This window comes from Ruditapes philippinarum, unplaced genomic scaffold (assembly GCF_026571515.1).
Source record: "Ruditapes philippinarum isolate M1 unplaced genomic scaffold, ASM2657151v2 ctg15204_1_1_1_1, whole genome shotgun sequence".
In the NCBI taxonomy this organism is placed as follows: domain Eukaryota; kingdom Metazoa; phylum Mollusca; class Bivalvia; order Venerida; family Veneridae; genus Ruditapes; species Ruditapes philippinarum.
Genome location: NW_026865079.1, coordinates 1 through 24,053, shown reverse-complemented (window position 1 = coordinate 24,053; position 24,053 = coordinate 1). Strand labels below are relative to the sequence as shown.

Below are 24,053 nucleotides of genomic sequence, written 5' to 3'. Positions count from 1 at the left end.
AATAGAGATTAATAATATCGTTATCGACACTGTAGACTGTCGTACTTCAATTCATATTATATATATATATATATCATTCGTCTGTATGACTTTTAACAAAACTTAGCGTTTAACAAAGAGTTTAAAAATCTTTAAATGTTTTATAGTTAATATGTTGTTAAAATCATTTACAGCATAATGAAATATGTGAATGGTTGACTGGTGGAACGTTTGATGAATGCATCGATTATATTTGTCTTTCATTGGTGCAGCCAAATGTAAACTTTTGTATTTTATTGTCACATCTGAGACTGTTTAAAATTGCGCCGTATATTCAATAAGATATATTATTTTTTCGATAATTGTATATTTTTGTATATTGTTCAGTAAGTAATTATAGTTGTGTTTGTGGTATTTTTTGTTCCTTCTATTTTCATATTTTTGTAGTTAAATTGTTCACACTTAATACTGTGTAATCATCTGAAGGATACTTTTTTTAAAAAAAATTTCTTTCGAAACTGTCTTTGAAATGCAGCGTTCGAAAAAAATCCAATTCACAGTCAAATACGTTTCATTTAGTTCCGTCATTTATTTCCTTGTTAGAAACATACGCCGCTTTTACGTGATAAGAAAATATGTCATATAAAGGGCTCATGATCACCGCCGTGCAAACACAAAAGGTCTACTGAAGCTTCAGTGTCATTCTAAATTAAAACGTTGTTAAAAAACCTGGAACATATGCGACCCCATTTAGTAAGCACTGCCAGTTGAGATTTTCAGCCACCATTTGTTCATCGGTTATTTAAAGGAGGTACAAATTTCTCTAATTCTAAGCACCACTGTTATAGTTTTCAATACAGATTTGAATTTGCTTGAGCTCTGTCTTCATGATAATCATTTCATAAAGTATGTAGAAGCAGCTGACAATCCAAAACATGACATTAAACTGTTGATTCCTCTTTATCCTTTTAAATTATCGTTTAAACAAAGATATCAATATTTAACAACTATATTTTATATTATATTTTCAGATATTATATAATTATGCATGTATTATTCATTAATATTTGTTAATTCAATTCTATAAAATATTTTACTGAATTATTGTGTTGTTGCAAAAAATGCTAACCTGAATCGGCAATTGTGGGGCTTTCCTGTCTCATCCGGCCTTTTAAAAAACTTTAACTGCTGTAATTTCATGGTGCTCTGCCATTTAAATAAAGTAACGCGTTTCGGTTCTTATCGTTATAACTACCGAATTGTCACTGTAAACGTTTGTTTGTACCCTGGGATTATTGGAGAGAAAAGCAACATTCGTCGCGTTCTGGAGTATGTCTTTTGTCAATATGTACTTTCTCGGTAGAACAGTCACTTACCCTAACATAACTAAATGTCGGATATAAATATATTACTATTACAGAGAACAAGATACATCATACATTGAAATATTTATGCTATTTCTTTAAAACAAATTGTACTAATATCAAAAAACTTTATATTTCAATCAATACATATGTTTACGTTTGAATACTACAGTCTCTTCACCGATAAAGACAGACACTTTTCTGTCGTTGTTCGAATAACCCCGACACGTTGTGGTTATAATTACAACCGTTGCTATATGAGCCGCGTCACGACAAAACCAACATAATGGGTTTGCGACCAGCATGGATCCAGACCAGCCTGCGCATCCGCGAAGTCTGATCAGGATCAATCCTTTCGCTGACAAACCGTATAACAAGTTGAGAAACTGATAGCGAACAGCATGGATCCTGATCAGACTGCGCGGAAGCGCAGGCTGGTCTGGATTCATGCTGGTCGCAAACCCATTGTTGGTTTTTTCATGGCATGGCTCATATTTTCTTTCTAGACAATAATACATATTGTTCAAATATGATCACTTGGTCAAGTCATTCGAACTTATATTACTATTTTATTCATTTTCTATTAACAATTGCATATACTATTAAAATGAAATAGAAATTGGATCTGTTAATCACAATATTTCATTCAGTTAAAATAATTTTATAAAAATTAAACTGATTAAGTGAGGTTATATTATTATAATGCTTCCAATACAAATTTTGACATTATCTAAATTAAGTTTATTTGACGTGTTTCCATACATGCATTGTGATATATGCTTTGACGAGTGAAATAAGAATAACTCTGTGGTACTTCAGTTTATATTTTCAGAATCTGTCTTAACCTCGAGACAGCGAACTCTGGGAAAAGTATTTACATATCGATGAACATTGCTTGCTGCGTAATACTCATTTTTGAAACATTTAATTTAGATTTAATGTGCTAACACTTATACATTTATTAGAGATCAACCTTATTGTCTAAGTTCTGAAAAGAAGAAATCTTTTAGAAACAATAAATATAAAACAAAACCAGTTTATTTAATTTGGTTTTATTGTGTTTGTGCACGGAATATATGTGGAAAATGCAACATCTTTCTTGCCCTGTTTTACCGTCTTAACCTTATATAGACGTGTTTTGACGGTTTTTCATTCCTTTTTTAAGACCTCAAATAGTAAAATATGCCCTATTTTTGCCCCAAACATTTGTATTCGTTTTGAGAAATAATAAAAAAGTTATCACTTTTTCGGCGCCGCCTCTATAAAAAACGTACATCAAGGGAGGGCCAGAGGAGGAATGTGCCCCTTTCTGCTTGGGGTTTGAAGGGGATCAGAAGCCTCCCTCGTCGCCAAGAAAAAAATTGACTTGTGAGAGGTAAGAAATGGTAATGTAACGTGTAACCAACGCTTACTCTATTTCAATCCGTTCAGAAGTTGCAGCTCTTTGAAATCAATTTTGATAGAAAAAATCAACGCAAAATAGTAATCTTTGGCAAGATGTTCCCCCGTTGCCATGGTAACAGGAAATTTAAGATTGAGCATGTGTTACAAAGGCTCTGGTCCAGTCAACAGTTTTGCTAAGTTTGATCAGTATTGAAGAATTTCTTATAGTTTCATAGCAATTTAACTTGGTGCGGGAGGTTTTTCAATAAAAACAGCCATTTTTCACAAAATGCTGATGCAGTAAAAGGTTTAGTGGTAACCAATTGTCAAGTCACGGACTCCGTGTCAATATCAAATATTGTCTTACATTAAATGTGTCATTATCTTAACAAAAACAAGAGCAAGCTTTTCCCCCTATTCAAGGTTTGCTCAGTTGTTGATGAAACGTTTTACTTCTGGCGTGAAACGCCAAGATTCGAAACATTCTTGCGTGCAAAGTGCACGAGAAAACAACAGACCCAATAAGGGGAATAACACACAAAACTTTCCACGAAATAAAAAACAAGTACAAAAAATATCACCAACAACAACTGCTGTAACGTTTTATTCATCAGAATTTGTTATGTAAACAATAACATAAAATTGTACATACCGAATGTTTCTTTACGTCTTAACTAAAATAGTGTTCAAAAATTATAAACTTATTTAATTCGTAAGTCCTTTTCACCTGAAACTTTTCACTGAAGAATTTGATTAACTTTTGAACAGTATAAGTATTGAGATAGAATCTAACTGTAATTAAATAAGCAATGTAAAATACCCATGCAAAACATACACATTCTATTCAAACATATCTACTGAATTCAGTAATAGTCCTATTTGATGTCTTTTTCGAGTTCACTTATCCACAAAGCTGCATCATTGTTTAAAATGTTGGTTCCATATTTGTTATATAAGTAACTCTAAGAAACAAAGAATTTGGTAATGCTGATTGTGATTTATCCATGTACTAATTATATAAATATTATACAAAAACATTTATTTAATAACAAAATGTGAAACATTACTCACAGTTACATATAATTCTGATTCATCGTATTGACTTTAAGATATACCTAGACAAAAATTGTATTAAAAGAAATACAAAGTGCAATACTTAATATGACAACATACCAAGTCAATAACTCCAAAATTATGCATACAAATAATAATGATTCTTAAAAGTTTATTTTCCCAAAGAACTATCAATCTATGAACTTTTAAGTTTACATCCCTAATACTTCTTTTTTGTGTGCTCCTAAGAAAATACAATGTGAAAAATCACAAAGGGCAATTCCTTAAAAAATATATATATTTTAGAAACATGGTTAAAACATTGCACAATTTCCTTAACGATTTAGTCATGCTGTGAAATTTAAGTTAAAAACTCTAATACTTTTGAATAACTTTCTGCATAAAAATGAGTATGAAAAAGCAAAAGGGGCAGTAAATCCAAAGTTATGCAATAAAAGAGTTTTGGCTCTTAGAAACTCAACATTGACAATGTGTGATTTATCAATATATAAAGCAAAATACCTTCTATCTTTTTCGAGTTATGCCCTATTCAAAAAATAATTATGAAGAATTACATAAGGACAAGAACTACTGTTATGAAAGTAATTGATCTTGTGCACTGCACTTTTACTCAATCAAATCGTTCTACTTAATTTGAAAATTTTAATGCATACATTTCATACTTTTATAGTTAAACTCATAGTATTATTTAATTTAGAAACATCCACAGGTGTGTTCATACGGCAGTTATCATAGAACTTTTAATGTAATCCTCAAGTAAAAGAAAGCGTATGCCATAAATAAGAAAACAATGGGAAAGATGGACAAAGCCAAATCTACATGTATATCGGGGAATAATAATAAACGATGGTAAAAATTAAGTCGTTTAAACAACTGCATGACGATTCACATGTAGGTACATGTATTAGATAATCTTTTATAAAAAAGTAAACATTAAAACACCATACCGTAAACATTGCCATTAAATCTGTCATATTTTATGCAGGATAAATGTTTGCTTTAAATAATCAATATTAATTTTTTTCTTCTAAATGTTAAAAAAAATGGAAAAAGCGTAAAGATGTAAACGTCAGAGACAAGAACATTGAGACAACATCAAAAATATGACAAATAACTACCCTTAAAGTCTTATTATACTGCAAATATAAGTAAACAAATGTAACTAGTACATTGTATTAAGTTTTGCTTCTTATACTCCTTCTCAATCATGGTCTCTGTGCATCCAGTACTACTTTGACTTTTTCTCCGGATGAATGCATTCCAACCGCAGCATATAGCTCTAAATTTTGAAATGACCGCAGTTCTTTTTCTCCAAACTGAAGAAAATATGAGCATAAATGAATTAGCTAGTAATTGCGTTTGTGATAGTTTTGACAACGTAAACATTTGGACGAGTACAAAGCCATTATTTATATAAAAGAACAACCCAACAACAACAGAATACTTATCAAATGCAGACCATGTGATTGAGAAATATGGACAGTGCACTTACTAAAATCAAGTCATTATCTTGATAATCATAAAACAAAAAAAAGTCATTATTTAACAGCAGGTCCCTACCTTTTTACCGTTCCTGGTAAAAACAGCTGTAAGAAGGGTCCCACCCATCCAATCAAATGAAGCTTGGTATGGACTCCTTAAATGTAATTCAATATTAGTATCAATATATTTTAAAGTTATCTTATACAACTATCGTTACTACAGTTAAAAAATCGTAAAAAGTGGACATTCTCAAACAGCAGTATATTCTAAAAGTGAAAATTCTAGACTTGGTATCATTGAGTCTGTTCATGGGAGACAACGGAATTTGAAAAAGTTTATCGTCTCTTATTAACAGATTCATTACTGTTATTTGATTATGTTGTAAACGATGGATACTCCCCAAGAGTAGCACAAGAGAGGGGATACTTTGACGGTTAAAGAAAAAAAAACACACCTAAAGTGACAATATGCAAGATTCAATTAACAGAGGTTTCAAAAGGCCATCATTTTCTTTTAATTTCAAACTGGATTTTCTAGGGTTTGCACCAGTGCTGAAACACGAAAGGTTTTTAATGGATTGAGACACGTAAGAAGAGCCGTATGCTTTAAAAGTGGCTACATGTAACTAAGTTGAATATAAAAATGACGTCATTTTGCCGTTCCGATAAAAGTTGTATTGATAATTTACGATGAAAAAAGTGTTCGTTCTCGTTAATTCTTTTTTTGGAACTAAAACCTGGTTATGTTGTCTTTCGACTGTCAAGCGGAAATTAAAAAGCAACTGTAAGGTTCTTTTAGGACAAATGTTTTCATATTTTAAATAAAAACAAAGCCTGGATATGAATTATTGCACTGATATTATATTACCTCGTGTCGGGATCAGATAAAAAGCAGCCAATCTTGTCACCAACGAGGCATTTTGGTCCAAACTTTGTACCCTGGCCTAATTTGTAAAAACTGAAAGATGCAACAGCAAAAACATTGCCATCATTACTATTTTTCAAACATTGATTAAAAATGCAATAGAGAAAACTGCAGAATTGCAATTGTTTCGAGTTCGGTTCGATTTAGCTTGTTTATTTTTTTTTCAGCTTCAGGTCCACAAATGTGGAATCCCATTTATTGATGAATCAAAATCATACAATCGTACAATTATGCATAAGCATACAAATACAAATAATACAGTAATGAATTAACATTATTAACATTTAAAAAAAACGTTAGAAGATAATAATGGTTTATAATTGAAATTTATAATATTTATAAACAGGTCTTTTCTTCTGAGATAATTTTACTTTCATTTATATACAGTTTATTTTATTTTTTTCATCCTGTCCTCCAAAGTCTCCCCAGCAAGATAACCTAAACGAAAAGGGTATACGAAAAAAAAAAGGTCTTCCTTTGGATAATTATTGAAGAAAGAGTAAAAAAGTATTATATGAAAGTATTATGTTATGTGTAGTTCACATATATGGTAGGTATACTTATAAACACCATGGACAAGGAATATCTCAATTAAAATAAACCACATTTTTCCTATCGAGATAGTTGATCAAAATACTGCCCACGTCACAGGATCTTTATATGTATTATTGGAGTAGCTTAAATCTGTGTATAAATGAGAAAAAAAATCTTGTAAAAAAAGAAAATGACAATAATTCCACATACATTGCTATGCTTCTAAAAAGTCGTGTCACTTAAAAAAAGATAACTATCCTAAATTAACATATGTTAACTTAGCTTGTTAGATGGTAGTGGCAAATAAGCAGTGAGTGTGTGACACTTCTGTGCAATTCCGTAAAAGTGCGTTCTGAGTTACTGTAAAGAAATGCGCGAGCACTAAATGTTAAAACAGTTGGTGGAGTAATATAAAACAGGAATTCGGAGGGAGAAGGGGTTATGGGTAAGAGATTTGAGACCTGGAAATATAATTATTAAGTAAAAACAACACAATATTTCAACAGAAAAAGGGGCGAGGGCACTGATTATATTAAACAGATACAGAGTTATTGTTTGTCAATGCAGAATAATGTGTTTCAATATGATAGAATTTATAAATTGTGAATTGTAAAGAGAAGCCAAAAGAACATGTCCTCAATTATACAGGGATAAAGACGCGTTTATACCAGATAATACAAGAAAAGCATTGATGCAAAGCATCAAAGGGCGTCCAAGCAAGAAATGCAGCCAGTGAAGATGAACTAGTAGTCATATATGATGACAAGATATTCTTATAAACTACCAAAATTGTATATCACTTATGAATGAGCGGACGAAAGACATTGTTCATTATGAACTTTGATTGGCATGCTAGAGATTAGAATATTACGTGTTATTTCTTTATGATCGTGGTTATTAATAGCAACGGATATACATGTATACAATCATTTATAATCCATATGTGTAACGCATGATCAATACGTACCACAGTTGTGTAATTGTCCCTTATTATGTTATCGCTATTAGCGAAGACCCCCTCTTAAGGTATCTGTTCACACTTAGTAAAAATATGACACTGGTTAAATTACCATGCTGATCATGTTGAGCATAATTGTTTATTATAAATAATTGTAATATCTATTAATTTTAATAAAAAAAATTACAAATTTTATGAATATTGTTTTCTTTTTTTTTATGTTTTATGTGCTATTTTAATACTGAGTTGTTATGTTTACCACTCTTTTTTTTATTAAAATTGTAAAATAAATTTTAAGAATTCAATTGTCATATTGACCGACGATTATAAGTCAAAACTTAACTGGAAAAAGTCAGTAAATTATGGTTAATCTTTCAATATATAATATTGTTTATTCTGAAAGGGACTCCACTGAGGTTTTTTGACATGACAAGACTTGAAATAATTTTTTGAGATTATTACTCCATTTGATGTAGATCTATACTAATAACTTATGTGCAAAATTTCAGTTCATTAGCTTGCTCCGTTTTTCCAGAATGATTATTATAATAGTGAAAAATGACCCAAAATTGAAAAGCGTTTAAACGCTTTTCACTCAAATCGGACTGAGAATAGCACAAACATATGATTTTCAATGTATTTCATCAAAAGTTTTGGTTATATTTTATTTATATTCATATTTTAAGTACTCATGTTTATCTATGTGAAAAATTCAAATTTCATGTTTTTAGGTTCATAAACCTCAATGGAGTTCCTTTAAACCATGTACATGTACATTTGTATTTTTCTTTATCATTTTTTAAATTATCAATCAAATGAATAATTCATAAAACCTAATTTGTAACTTTGAATAATTCCTCGGCATCTTTACTAAACACGAATAACAAATTAAATAAAATGTTTCAAAGTTGATAATGTCATGTTAATACCATAAATATGTACCTTTTTCTCAATTATTGTACATATTTATTGTTTTTATCTCATATAGATAAAATAAACATGCTATTGTTGTTTTTTTCGAATTGTAACGATATCAAACATCTACAGACCGGACAATAAACGTGTGGTACTATTCGCCGGTCGCTAGTAAATCACGGTCAAAATAGACCGGGAGAGACCGGGAATTACCGATAGGAGTGATAAATAGATATATCTATAAATAGATTTTCGGAATATTAAGGTCGTCAACTGATCATTCTAGGATACATGTTCAACAATAACCCACTGTGTACTACAAAATGAGGAAGAGCGCGATTTATTGACGGAAAAGGTTATTTCATTTGAAAATGTTTGCATAGCGAAATTCTCCAGTTCGATATTCATTGTAACATATCGCGACATTTCATTCTTAATTAATAATCAAGCACCCTCATACCGTTCGAAATGATCGGCTTTTATTATGACCGACTAAAAGGCTCGAGAAGTTGCTGTCGCCCTTTCACAAAATCTGATTTCATTCCATAAGAGGCGCCGCGCTTCGGCGCGGACGCCAATTACCTGTACCTTCATGCATTTATCATGTTAAAAAAATCATCCCTACACTGTTACAATGAGATCAAATGTCTTACTAGCCATTGTCCGCATGATATCCTATTGAGTTCTGTTCCCATCCTGGCTGCATATTTTCTGGGTAATTGCTTGGTACCAAACCTATAGCTAATATAATAAACAAAGTTAAACAAACCATTACGGTTGTTCTGGATTGTCAATTTTCAGTGAAACACCCAAAGGTTATTTCTGACAATTTATTTACATTAAAATTTTGGAAAAAAAGAATATTTGCATATGAAATTAGTAATTAAATTCGATAGTTTTACACATCAACTTCAAGATTTAAAGATTTTTTTTCGGTTTAAAGCACGAAATGGAAACAGCGTTTCTCATCTTTAGTCAATGTAAAAGCAAGCACTTATATATTTTTCTAGCTAATCTGTTACTCTTCTTTGTAATATAGGATTATGCACATAAATAAATTCTATAAATTATCTTCATATTACCACGTCAAGTGTTAATAAAAGTTAAAAAAAGAGATAAAGAAAAAGTTGCTGTATGATATTAATTGGCCAATAAATTATGGTCAAATCCTATAAAACTTATTCTCATACCAATTGTTCCACGCTGGCCTAAACTTAATATCTCAATTTCAAAATATTTTCCGATCACCATTACATTGTTGTCAACATACAGTCCAACAAATCCGTCTCCATTGTCCACATAACTGCAATTATATGCCTTCTCTATAATACTCTTATGCGACAAACAATTTTACATTGTAGATAATGCTTGATGCTACACCTCCAGTTAAAACAGAAGCAAAATATGATTTAAAGCTCTTTTATTTTGAGTTGTACGAGTATAACACATATAATGACATGCCCGTATATGCAACTCGAAAGGACAACGATTAATTTACAACTTATAATTTCAATGTTTTGTTTTTCAGAAGCTACCGAATAGCTAAGTTGTTAAAATATAATGAATTTAATGTATTTGTATCATATAAAAATGTTTGATAATTTATTTGATACCTGCTGTGTCTCAAAAACAACGATTTGAGTTTGACTTATTTCCCTAAAAGATATTTCATTTCTTTATGGAAATAAATATCTGGAAAATATTAGAATTCACTTAATTTATATGATACCTGAGATATTCCCCTTCAACTTTTATATTTCTACATATCAACTGCCTGACAAGCAACGGTTGTGGCTCAGCCTGCAAAAGAATGATATTTATCCAATACAATTAAGTTGTTGTGTAATCTATATTAAATACAAATATTTGTACTATGACATAAAAGTCACCCTTTTGCAATTGCAGGTTCATATGGGTAAATGCTTAAATATACCCGTATACCTTATCAAAACAATATTTTTGTGTGTTTTTTTTACATGCATTTAACAATAAACCTTACAGAAAAAGATTATGAACATAATATCAACATGTATTCGAGTTATTGAACGGTAAAATATATTTTTTGCTCCAGAGAAAGTAACTAAGATATGTTCTTAACTGTTGCAAAGGCGACATTAATATACTGTCGCAATGTATGCCCATCACAGACGCTTTTGAAAGAGATCTAGGCATGAAAGATATGCATATAGGAGATATTCTCTGGGCAATATCCGGTTTTATTATATAATCTATAAATAGCTTTGAAATGCCTTTCCCTGATTGGCTAACAAGCAACTTTTTGTAAAAAATAACAGGTCAATATCAGAGTATATTCACTGTTTTTTTCCTAAAAATAGATTTTCAGAGTATATTCACCGGTTATTCTTCTAAAAATAGATTTTCTGGAAATCCCTAAAAGACACGAGACTTTGACATGACGTAACGCCAAGTTTGTTGTTATTATTCTGAAAAAAATGTTGAGTTGGGTGTACATCAAAGTCAAATTAGTCTATTTTAGTTACCGTTTTTCATTTTTAAGAAAAATAGGGATTAGCATGCCAATGGAAAGGGCCAAATTATTGAAACAGTAGACAAGCTGAAAAATAATGATTTCCGTCATATGCAATGGCAGATTTGATAAGCCATATAAAAGCTATTTATAAACTATATAATAAAACAGATATGTACTTTTTAGCTGTTGAATATGATGTGATATGTACTGAAAAATTAATATTGACCTCGGCTATCGCCTCGGTCAATATTAATTTTTTCAGTACATATCACATCATATTCAACAGCTAAAAAGTCCATATTTGTATAATATTATGATCTCGTGACTTTTTTTATCTGAACTGTGACCCCTATGTGTAACCTTGACCTTAGCCGCAGGGACCTTAATTTTGCACGCTACACTTTGCCTCACAATAGTGAACATTTGTGCCAAGAATATATATGAAGTTTCATTAGAATCCCTCCACATATGTAGGTGAGATGCTCTTGACAAAATCACTATATTTTATCATCTTTAGTGACCTTGACAATAATCTCAAGTGACCTTGATCTTGCATATATTAGCCTAAATTACATGTTTCACACCAGTAGTCATGATAATGACCATTTGTGTTTCCATCCCTCAATAAATGATGATAAAATGGTCCCAATACACATTTACATATTTTTATCTGAACTTTGACCCCTATGGTTGACCTTGACCTTGGCCGCAGGGACCTAGATTTTGCACGCGACACGGCCTAACAAAAGTGAACATTTGTGCCAAGTTATTTTAAAATCCCTCTATGCATGTAGAAATTTTGCTCCGGACAAGCGTTTTTCAATGACCTCTAAGTGTGACCTTGATCTTTGATCTAGAGACCTGGTTCAGGCACGCACCACTGTTTCTCATAGTGGTTAACATTTCTATGAAGTTTCATTAAAATTCCTCCATTGGTGTTGGAGATATGCTCCGGACAAAAATCGGACGCCGTCCGCCCAGCCAACCACCCGCCCGCCAGGGGGTAAAATATAATACGACCCGTTTTTCAAACGTGCGTATACCAACTTTAAGAAAAAACAAGAAATTGTGAAAAATGCTATGCCACCGCATAAATATAACATAAGTAGATTTTTTTGTTACTATACAATTGAACTTTGCCATAATGCAGTAGTGTCTAGTGAATTTAGGGGTCAAGGTCATATTTCAGCATGTTAAATCATTAGACACATGTGCAGATGTGTCTAATGTGCAATAATTGATTAAAAAAATAAAAGAATTTTTATTGACAAAAAAATAGGTATGTGTATAACATAGCTGTATTAAACTTTGATGTGCAGAAAATACCATTTTTTCAATAAAGCATTATTAATTTCTAAAAACATAATCATGTCCTAATAATATGCTCAAATTATTTCATTTAATGTCTCACCAAAGCTCACAACTATCTTGCTAGAGTTCATGACCTGAATCATTTCATAAATATCTCTGAAAATCATGACCTTTAGACTGACTAATAAAAAAAAAAAAAAAAAACAAAAAAAAAAAACAAAAAAAAAAAACCACACACTTACTTTATAAAATATAAGTCATATTCGGTATCTTCTGTTCTTCACGGATATGATTTTTATATGTAAAAGAACGCAACAAATATAACTTATAATTTTTTTATTTATGGACCAAATTTAACGATTGTTTTGCATGTAATGTCATTTTATTATTATAAAACACCGTATCAAGAAAAGTTAATAAAAAATAATCAATTTATAAAATATAAGTCATATTCGGTATTATAGAGCGTAATTCGAAAATATCTTATAACTTTTTATTTATGGAACAAATTTAACGATATTTTGCATGTAAAATCATTTTATTATTATAAAACATCGTATCAAGAAAAAAAAAATATAATTACTTTGTCCGCGGATATGAGTCATATCCGGTTCACCTTTATATTATCGATTTCAAACTGATATTATTGAACTTATTTCATCAAATAAACATTAGAAAGTGTTTATATTGCAGAATTTAATCACATCCATAATATTTCTTTGTATTTTAAATGTTTTTCGGTATTTTTCGGTGTTTTTTGGTTTTTCGGTGTTTTCGGCAATTTCCTGCAACCCAAAACGAAAGTAGGTTGATTATTATTACAATTAATTGCATCATTTACTTATTTCTTAAACTGATAATGTGTTATTTTCTTAAATTGTACGAAATAAATACATACCATTATTTAATATATCGTAAGAAACACATATTATCACAGAATATACTTCAAACTCCTCGCAGCGGTTACTTCCCCTGATCTGTACAGTTAAAGTAGCAAAGCGTGACGTAACCGCTGTGAGGAGTTTGAATATACTTATCACCTTTTTCTGTTTAGGTCAGGGAATCGCATTGTAACATGGCCAGCGATTGGCTGAAAAAAAGTGCAGGGAAAACCGTATGAATCACTTTATACATGAGGTGATTGGATGAGAATGGGGTATTTTTAAGTATAAAAACTAATTTAAAAAGTAACACTACATTGTTTTCTGAAGAAAATGAAATATTTCATGAGTCTCTATGATAATTTTGACTTGGATATTTGCATTTATAAAAAGTGTATGTCAGTCCTGTGATCAGCAGAAAATTTCAATGAAATGGGGGGTAATCCTCTTTGAAGTCATTTTGCAAAAAATTTGGTTGGCTACCACTATATAGCAGGAACATTTTTATGTGTCAGGCATTTCATTCTGCTGGAAAAATCACCTCTTTAGCATGAAAACTCAATTTTAAGGTAGGATTAGGGACCATTTCTTATAATGTAAGTCTATGGAAATATCAATGTGTGTGTCTGACCTTTTGTATGTGAAATAAGACGAATAGTATTTCAAAATATCGTTATCGACATCGAAGATTTTTTTTTCACGTTGAAATGCATTTTATGGAAATACTTTACACAAAGATTAGTGTGTTAACCGTTAAACCCAATATCTCTGATTGACCTTTATTTAATGTTTGGATCTTCATTTCAAGTCAAAATCGAACGGTTGATGATTATACATGTACACGTGTGGTTTCTAGACTGATGACATACATTTGTCTGATGTTTATGAAATTCCACAAAACTATGTCAGTAAATTCTAGTGTTGTCCTATATGATCTTTTCTTTAGATTGCTTCTTTCTATAATTCAATGTCAAATAAACTGAAATGAAGTACCATTTAATTGTTTTATCAACTAATTCTAAATTAACCGTTAGCAAATAGTATGATTTCATTAAGTCTGTACATGGGATGCAACATTTCTCACGCCTCTTTACATCTGCAAAGGCAGGTTTTATTTCCGAGTTGAGTTTATTTTAGCCCTGTCTTTACTGGTATTATTTTTTTTATATAAAAATTGTATAACAACAAATGTTCATTACTATTTACATTTGAAATTATCTTTCCATTCAAATAAATAATTGTAAAATGATTCAATATCAGACTCTTAAGTTTGATCTTTTACAATGACTCATGGTTAAAAGGAGCGTCCGTGGCCGAATGGTTTATGTTTTTGTCTTAAACCAACTTGGATTTCACCGGAATTCTTTCTCCATCAGTAAAAATGGAAAGTCGCCTAATGACCTTTCTGTTATGACGTAAAACCAACCCCCCAAAAATTGTTAAAAAGTTTAAGCTTTAAGAATTAGTTTTAAGATAGAAAATTACTACAATTCATTTGATAACCAAAAGAGAAAACTGCTCTTAATGATATTTATATTTTGTAAGAGAAATAAAACGCATAAACAGTCAGGGCCTTTAAATTTATGTCGAAAATTATACGAAGGTTTGACGAAATGTTGCAAAAGAGAGTTATTAAATCAGTGATGGTTATAGGAATTTCTACATTTTATAAACAAATAGGGAAGCAATGATAAGAGGTAAAATTAATTAACACACAGTCGTAGAGAATATTGAAGACACCCCGTCATTTTACGGATTTCACTTAGTTTAAATATCGAATATTGTCTTATCTAAAAAGAATCATCACGTCTGAATGCTTCCCGACATTAAGCAACACTAGACAGATCTGTTTGACTTTGTTAAATTATCTGTATGTTGATTAATATGTATGTTCATTTTTTTTTAAAATCCTGCTGATCCCTTATTGTGTTTAAACTATTATAAAGTGACATTCGACATTTAAACTATTATAAAGTGACATTTGACATTAAAGAGTAAATATTGAGTGATCAGGTGAAACTGAAATTACTTAACCTTTTACAATATTTGTTTGGCCGAGGACCATCCGAAATCTGCAGTTTGACTTCCTGTAAAATTTATATGGAAGAACTGAATATAAGAAACATTTTTAAAATAACAAACTGAAATAAAGAAATACATTGCCCATTCTAAAATAAAATGTAAATGATAGTTCTCGCCATTCTAACGAAGGATGGTTCTAAAATAAAATGTTAAGGATAGTCCTTGCCATTATAAAATAAAATATAAGGATAATTCTAAAAAAATGGACAGGAAAGTTCTTGAACTTATTAGTTAAATTGCTGGGAAATTTAAGTTCTGTTTAACCATACTGCCTTCAACAAAAAAATTTACACTGGATTTAGATCTCATTACTTTTTTTATTTTTAGTGAATGTTCAGTGTTTTATATAAGAATATGCTATGATTTTACACAAGAACTTATTGAGATATAAATTTTGTTCGAAATAAAGAGACCGACGAGTTATCATACTTTGAAGTATGATTTTAATTTAATTTCTATCTTAACAAAACGACATTCTTTCCTTAGCTACAAGAAATTATCATGTCATTGGTTTGCAAGCATTGATATAATCATTTCTATATGAATCAAAAACTTACAAATAACATATGCAAGTTAATCAGTTTTTCTTCGGCCGCGTATCTTTATTCTATAAATATCCTTCGGAAAATATCGATTAATATGTTCAATTCATAAAATAAAACGAGTTGGGCAGTCTTTTTATAATTTAATTACTTTTTATATTTCATATTTTATCCTAAACAATTATAATATTAGAATTATCAATGTTTGGTCAATCACCATAAAAATAGTCAAGGTCTTTAAATATACCACTGTTTGAGCACAGCTTGACAGTGAATAAATGAGCGTCTCTTAAACGAACATATTCCATTGAAATAACAACTTATTTCATTAAAAAGTGATTGAAAATTTCTTTTGTAAAGTTAATCATTCCAATTTCAACTCTGTCTTGATTGTTAACAATCTTAAAATGGTTGTGTTTATACAGAATCGTTTTAGTTCGATTGTATAGGAAGCTTCTAGCTAATAGAAACACCCTCGAAGCAGTACTTGCATTGATGAACATATTTCTTACAATGAGAAAACTGTATTTGAGTACGCAAAAGAAGGGATTGTCTATTCCGCCAGTTAGAATGTTAATATGAATAAAATAATAATTTGAATATGATACCGGCACTATTCTGATGGTACACTTATCCTAAAAAAGGAAGATATTATATTTAGCATATTTTGCGTCCCGTCTGAATCAGGATAGAGAGTTGTTCAATTCTAAGCGTTGCTGAAAAAGGAAATAAACACATGTTGTTTCACTAAGACAATACTTCAGTAACAGAACAATCCTTTTCACAAAAGTACAGCTGTGTCCTTATCGCAGGATATCATCGTTAATTTTCGAGTTTTTCTATTTACCTACTAACCAGTCTTGTCACACACAATGGCTCCATTTTCGTACAAAAAGAACAAAGAAGGAATATATTTTCATTGAGCTAATAACTTTATGCACTCAGTGGATTTCTTTCTTGATAAACAAAAAGGAAAATACTGCTCTAAAACATACAGTGTAGAATCAACACAAAAAATGGCTAGAATACGTTACGATTATGTGTGGAAGTACGTTAAAACAACAAAATCTTAAAAGTCAAGCTTTGCATTAGAGATTTAATAGATTTTATGCCCACATAAAATAATTTATGTCATTGTTCTGTCCCTATACTCATTACTGTACAGAATATTACGGGTCAGGTTTTTAGCCGTTACGGGGCAGGTTTTAGCCAAGTACGTCTTAGCCAATCGATATCAAGACTTAAATCATGTGATGTTAATTAACCAATGATTACATTAGATCTATCACAAAGAAATAATTTTGGCGAGGAATGATTCTCGCCTTTCTGTTTACTAAAATTTATCTATTTTTGAAGTCATAAGCTTTATTTAAAGTGAACTAATTACGTATTACTATGAACAGTTATCTTATTAATCTGCTGGGAGCGAATTTTAGGGACGGTGTCCCCCGTTTCATATTCAATTTCGTGACGAAAATGACAATTCATTTCACGGCAACACGGGCAGGATATCGTAACAGGATACAATTTATTATCAAAGGAACATGTCTACATTCGTTACTAAATTTCACCTCATTTGAGACTCGGGAATTTAGACAGAACGATTGTAATCTACGATATGGATTTAATTTTCACAGACATATTTTTGTAGAAATGCAACTTTTTTGGGAGCTTTGAAAGTTTGAGACATCATCAGTCGGGAAACAGTTGTGCCGGCCTTTGGACACTGTTGGAACTAATGACATTTACAAATCAGAATTTATCCACAAAACGTTGCTCGTCATATTACAGATTTCGTAGATACCATACTATTTACGAGTCCTGAAAGTTACCATTGTTCAACAGTTCAAGTTTTGTACAGATGCCAAAACAAACATAAACGATCATACTTATGGCGAATAAATGGTTCATGGTTGACATGTCTAAACAACATTTACCTGTTTACACCAGATGGATGCCACCTGTTTACTCTGATCAGCTACGTCTCCTCAATCATGAGATAAGAACAGCTTAGCATTTCATTTGTCAGACAATTTCAAAAGATAAGTATTTTGTTTACTATGTATTTAAGTTATATTGTACTAAAGTCAGTATTTTACTGCATTGTCTGCCTGCCCTGTTATACAAACTATGAACAGATGAAGTCTAGGTTTGTTGCTTTGTCTTAACAAATTAATATAATAAGCTTTGATTATGACTCGAAGTAGATCTACTTAATGAATTTATCAGTGAGTAAATTTCTTTATATTTATAATATATAAGGTTATTCATTGCCGGGTTTGTTGTTGGTCATCAATTATTCTCCTAATGATAATGTACAAGAATGCAGTATTAATCAGACATAATTTTTCCTGGACACATAATTGAAATTCTATATTAGTCATGTTAGTTACCACTTATTTCCAATTCATTTACAGTTCACACAAACTTCTAATTAGAGTAGATAATAGTACATGTTGATTTTCTGCTAGTCTACTATACATTTGTACACACATCATCATAGCAGTATTATTTAGCAACGTGTTAAGTAACAGTCCAGATTGGAGCGATTTAGCCTTATTTCTTTTTAATTTTACATTTTTTTGTTGACTCCAACTAAATACAGTAAGTGTGATTTAGTTTATAATTTCCATACATTCATGTTTCACTGTTTTTTTTGGTTTTTTTTTGTTGTTTTTTTCAGTCATTGAATTTAAGATTCAAAATTACTGTTCTGAATTCTAATTTTGAAGTTATTCTACTATACACTTAATCAAATTTTCTTTAAATTTACACTGACCTGAACTAATTTTCACTGGCCTAGGACCAGTGTTAAATTCTATGACTGGTTTTACAACAGATTAAACACGATTACAACACAAGGTTAGTAATAAATGCCCTATTTCATTCAACCTAAGTGTTGTGTTTTATCTCATACCAAACAAGTTCGTCTTGCCAGTTATATTTGCTTGACCTGGACAATACATAAAATAGATTTTATGCCCACATAAAATAATTTATGTCATTGTTCTGTCCCTATACTCATTACTGTACAGAATATTACGGGTCAGGTTTTTAGCCGTTACGGGGCAGGTTTTAGCCAAGTACGTCTTAGCCAATCGATATCAAGACTTAAATCATGTGATGTTAATTAACCAATGATTACATTAGATCTATCACAAAGAAATAATTTTGGCGAGGAATGATTCTCGCCTTTCTGTTTACTAAAATCCACCTCCTCCAACTCCATCCTCCTCTTTCAATTTTTGATGTTGATATAAATACCATTTCATTTATTCTTAATGAATCAGTTGTTTCACTTATTGTTTATCTCAATTATTTGTGCAACTATTCATGAGATACACTATATATATATAATATTATGTATATTGTTCATGCAAAGATTTATAAAACTAGTCGATGTTATATTATCTCTTTCAAATATTTTTCTATTTGTTGTCATAAATACTTATGATCTAGTCATATGTTATACACTTTTTAATGTATAGAATGTTTAAACTATTTTCCAAGGATGGAGCCCTACATCAAGTGGTACTAGACACAAGATAAAAGGGCACAGGTTTCCAAACTATGGTTTTTCCTGGGCGAGTCGACCACGATTTGGAAAATATTTATTTTTTCTGGTCAATTGTTTTTGATCAGCAATCCATTTTATTATATTTATGTAGATGGTTTTTGGTTCAACTTTGTCATCTTACATAACTTTTGTTAAGATTGTAATCTATTTGAATTACATTACAATGTTATCATAATCTGGCGGTTTTTACCTCCCAGTTTGGTTATTTCGATACAAATATGTACATGCCATGTTTGTTATTATGTATGTAACATTTGTCATGTTTGTTATTATGTAACATTTGTCATTTATGGCATTTAATAAATGCCCTATTTCATTCAACCTAAGTGTTGTGTTTTATCTCATACCAAACAAGTTCGTCTTGCCAGTTATATTTGCTTGACCTGGACAATACATAAATAACGTGTCAGACATCTATTGTATTTTCTTTAGAAATACTTAAAATTAAAAATTTCACTTTGCATGCGTAGACATACGGAATCACAAAATATGAGCAAATTTGTTTTCCTTAATGCTTATGTTTTTAATACATAATGCGTGTGTGTGTGTCAAAATGAAGAGAAGGAAAATTATCAATGCGTTGAAATAACTTAGTGCATGCATTTCCGCTCAGTTTGGTTTAATTATTGTTGAAACGTTTTTTTTCTCCTGGAGAAAGAGATTTGCCGCGGAATGCCCTGATTAAAAAAAAACAACAACAAAAAAACCCCCACACGCTTCAGCTACAATAACTACAAAAAATCCCGTTTAGAATGTGTCATGTAAATAAAAAGATAGAATTGTAAATACATGAATTAGTTCTTTATTTTGAATGTACTTAATGTATCAGCAAACTTAAAAAGCGTTATAATCAGACTCACTTGTTGAAACTTTCCACAAGAAAGTTTTATTAAGTTTTGACAATCATTTCCAATAAAGTAGCTCACTATGATAAAATAAGCAATGTGAGATACTCATGCAAAACACACACATTTTATGCAAACATATCCATTGAATTCAGTAAAAGTCCTATATGATGTATTTTTCGAGTTCACTTACCCACAAAGCTGCATCATTGTTTTAAATGTTGGTTCAATATTTGCTTTATAAGTAACTTGGTAATGCTGAGTGTGATTTAACTAATAAAATAACAAATTGTGAAACATTAATAACATTTACATATAATTCCGATTAATTGTATTGACTTTCAGATATGTCTCGACAAAAATTAAATTGAAAAATAATACAAAGTGCAATACTTAACATGACAACATACCAGGGACAATAACTCAAAAATTATGCAAATAATTAATAATAGTTCTTAAAAATGTATTTTCCCCAACGAGAGTTACAGGATGTATCAATCTATGAAGTTTCAAGTTTACATCTATTGTACTTCTTTTGTGTGCTCCTGAGAAAAAATGTGTAAAAATCACAAAGGGGCAATACCTAAAAGAGTCATGATTCAAACAGTGCACAATTTCCTTAACGATATTAATCAAGCTGTGAAATTTAAGAAAAAATACCTTTTGAATAATATTCTGGAACACACAGTCGTAGAGAATATTGAAGACACCCCGTCATTTTACGGATTTCACTTAGTTTAAATATCGAATATTGTCTTATCTAAAAAGAATCATCACGTCTGAATGCTTCCCGACATTAAGCAACACTAGACAGATCTGTTTGACTTTGTTAAATTATCTGTATGTTGATTAATATGTATGTTCATTTTTTTTTAAAATCCTGCTGATCCCTTATTGTGTTTAAACTATTATAAAGTGACATTCGACATTTAAACTATTATAAAGTGACATTTGACATTAAAGAGTAAATATTGAGTGATCAGGTGAAACTGAAATTACTTAACCTTTTACAATATTTGTTTGGCCGAGGACCATCCGAAATCTGCAGTTTGACTTCCTGTAAAATTTATATGGAAGAACTGAATATAAGAAAACATTTTTAAAATAACAAACTGAATAAAGAAATACATTGCCCATTCTAAAATAAAATGTAAATGATAGTTCTCGCCATTCTAACGAAGGATGGTTCTAAAATAAAATGTTAAGGATAGTCCTTGCCATTATAAAATAAAATATAAGGATAATTCTAAAAAAATGGACAGGAAAGTTCTTGAACTTATTAGTTAAATTGCTGGGAAATTTAAGTTCTGTTTAACCATACTGCCTTCAACAAAAAAATTTACACTGGATTTAGATCTCATTACATTTTTAGTGAATGTTCAGTGTTTTATATAAGAATATGCTATGATTTTACACAAGAACTTATTGAGATATAAATTTTGTTCGAAATAAAGAGACCGACGAGTTATCATACTTTGAAGTATGATTTTAATTTAATTTCTATCTTAACAAAACGACATTCTTTCCTTAGCTACAAGAAATTATCATGTCATTGGTTTGCAAGCATTGATATAATCATTTCTATATGAATTCAAAAACTTACAAATAACATATGCAAGTTAATCAGTTTTTCTTCGGCCGCGTATCTTATTCTATAAATATCCTTCGGAAAATATCGATTAATATGTTCAATTCATAAAATAAAACGAGTTGGGCAGTCTTTTTTATAATTTAATTACTTTTTTATATTTCATATTTATCCTAAACAATTATAATATTAGAATTATCAATGTTTGGTCAATCACCATAAAAAATAGTCAAGGTCTTTAAATATACCACTGTTTTGAGCACAGCTTGACAGTGAATAAATGAGCGTCTCTTAAACGAACATATTCCATTGAAATAACAACTTATTTCATTAAAAAGTGATTGAAAATTTCTTTTGTAAAGTTAATCATTCCAATTTTCAACTCTGTCTTGATTGTTAACAATCTTAAAAATGGTTGTGTTTATACAGAATCGTTTTAGTTTCGATTGTATAGGAAGCTTCTAGCTAATAGAAACACCCTCGAAGCAGTACTTGCATTTGATGAACATATTTCTTACAATGAGAAAACTGTATTTGAGTACGCAAAAGAAGGGATTGTCTATTCCGCCAGTTTAGAATGTTAATATGAATAAAATAATAATTTGAATATGATACCGGCACTATTCTGATGGTACACTTATCCTAAAAAAGGAAGATATTATATTTAGCATATTTTGCGTCCCGTCTGAATCAGGATAGAGAGTTGTTCAATTCTAAGCGTTGCTGAAAAAGGAAATAAACACATGTTGTTTCACTAAGACAATACTTCAGTAACAGAACAATCCTTTTTCACAAAAGTACAGCTGTGTCCTTATCGCAGGATATCATCGTTAATTTTCGAGTTTTTCTATTTACCTACTAACCAGTCTTGTCACACACAATGGCTCCATTTTCGTACAAAAAGAACAAAGAAGGAATATATTTTCATTGAGCTAATAACTTTATGCACTCAGTGGATTTCTTTCTTGATAAACAAAAAGGAAAAATACTGCTCTAAAAACATACAGTGTAGAATCAACACAAAAAATGGCTAGAATACGTTACGATTATGTGTGGAAGTACGTTAAAACAACAAAATCTTAAAAGTCAAGCTTTGCATTAGAGATTTAATAGATTTTATGCCCACATAAAATAATTTATGTCATTGTTCTGTCCCTATACTCATTACTGTACAGAATATTACGGGTCAGGTTTTTAGCCGTTACGGGGCAGGTTTTAGCCAAGTACGTCTTAGCCAATCGATATCAAGACTTAAATCATGTGATGTTAATTAACCAATGATTACATTAGATCTATCACAAAGAAATAATTTTGGCGAGGAATGATTCTCGCCTTTCTGTTTACTAAAAATTTATCTATTTTTGAAGTCATAAGCTTTATTTAAAGTGAACTAATTACGTATTACTATGAAAACAGTTATCTTATTAATCTGCTGGGAGCGAATTTTTAGGGACGGTGTCCCCCGTTTTCATATTCAATTTCGTGACGAAAATGACAATTCATTTCACGGCAACACGGGCAGGATATCGTAACAGGATACAATTTATTATCAAAGGAACATTTCTACATTCGTTTACTAAATTTCACCTCATTTGAGACTCGGGAATTTAGAGCAGAACGATTGTAATCTACGATATGGATTTTAATTTTCACAGACATATTTTTGTAGAAATGCAACTTTTTTTTGGGAGATCTTTGAAAGTTTGAGACATCATCAGTCGGGAAACAGTTTGTGCCGGCCTTTGGACACTGTTGGAACTAATGACATTTACAAATCAGAATTTATCCACAAAACGTTGCTCGTCATATTACAGATTTCGTAGATACCATACTATTTACGAGTCCTGAAAGTTACCATTGTTCAACAGTTCAAGTTTTGTACAGATGCCAAAAACAAAACATAAACGATCATACTTTATGGCGAAATAAATGGTTCATGGTTGACATGTCTAAACAACATTTACCTGTTTACACCAGATGGATGCCACCTGTTTAACTCTGATCAGCTACGTCTCCCTCAATCATGAGATAAGAACAGCTTAGCATTTCATTTGTCAGACAATTTCAAAAAGATAAGTATTTTGTTTACTATGTATTTAAGTTATTATTGTTACTAAAGTCCC

At 30.7% G+C, this 24,053-nt stretch overlaps 1 protein-coding gene across 1 annotated transcript; it reads right to left on the bottom strand.

Moving 5' to 3' along the window:
• Positions 1-3,301: 3,301 nt before the first annotated feature.
• Positions 3,302-13,783, bottom strand: LOC132727733 (SPRY domain-containing protein 3-like). Its single transcript, XM_060713300.1, has 8 exons — positions 13,451-13,783; positions 13,314-13,361; positions 10,343-10,413; positions 9,804-9,916; positions 9,267-9,354; positions 6,150-6,239; positions 5,361-5,436; positions 3,302-5,116 (listed from the first exon to the last, which is right to left on the bottom strand). Exons 2-8 carry the CDS (start codon positions 13,314-13,316, stop codon positions 5,006-5,008), a joined length of 552 nt encoding a protein of 183 aa, XP_060569283.1. The 5' UTR covers positions 13,317-13,361; positions 13,451-13,783; the 3' UTR covers positions 3,302-5,005.
• Positions 13,784-24,053: the final 10,270 nt, after the last annotated feature.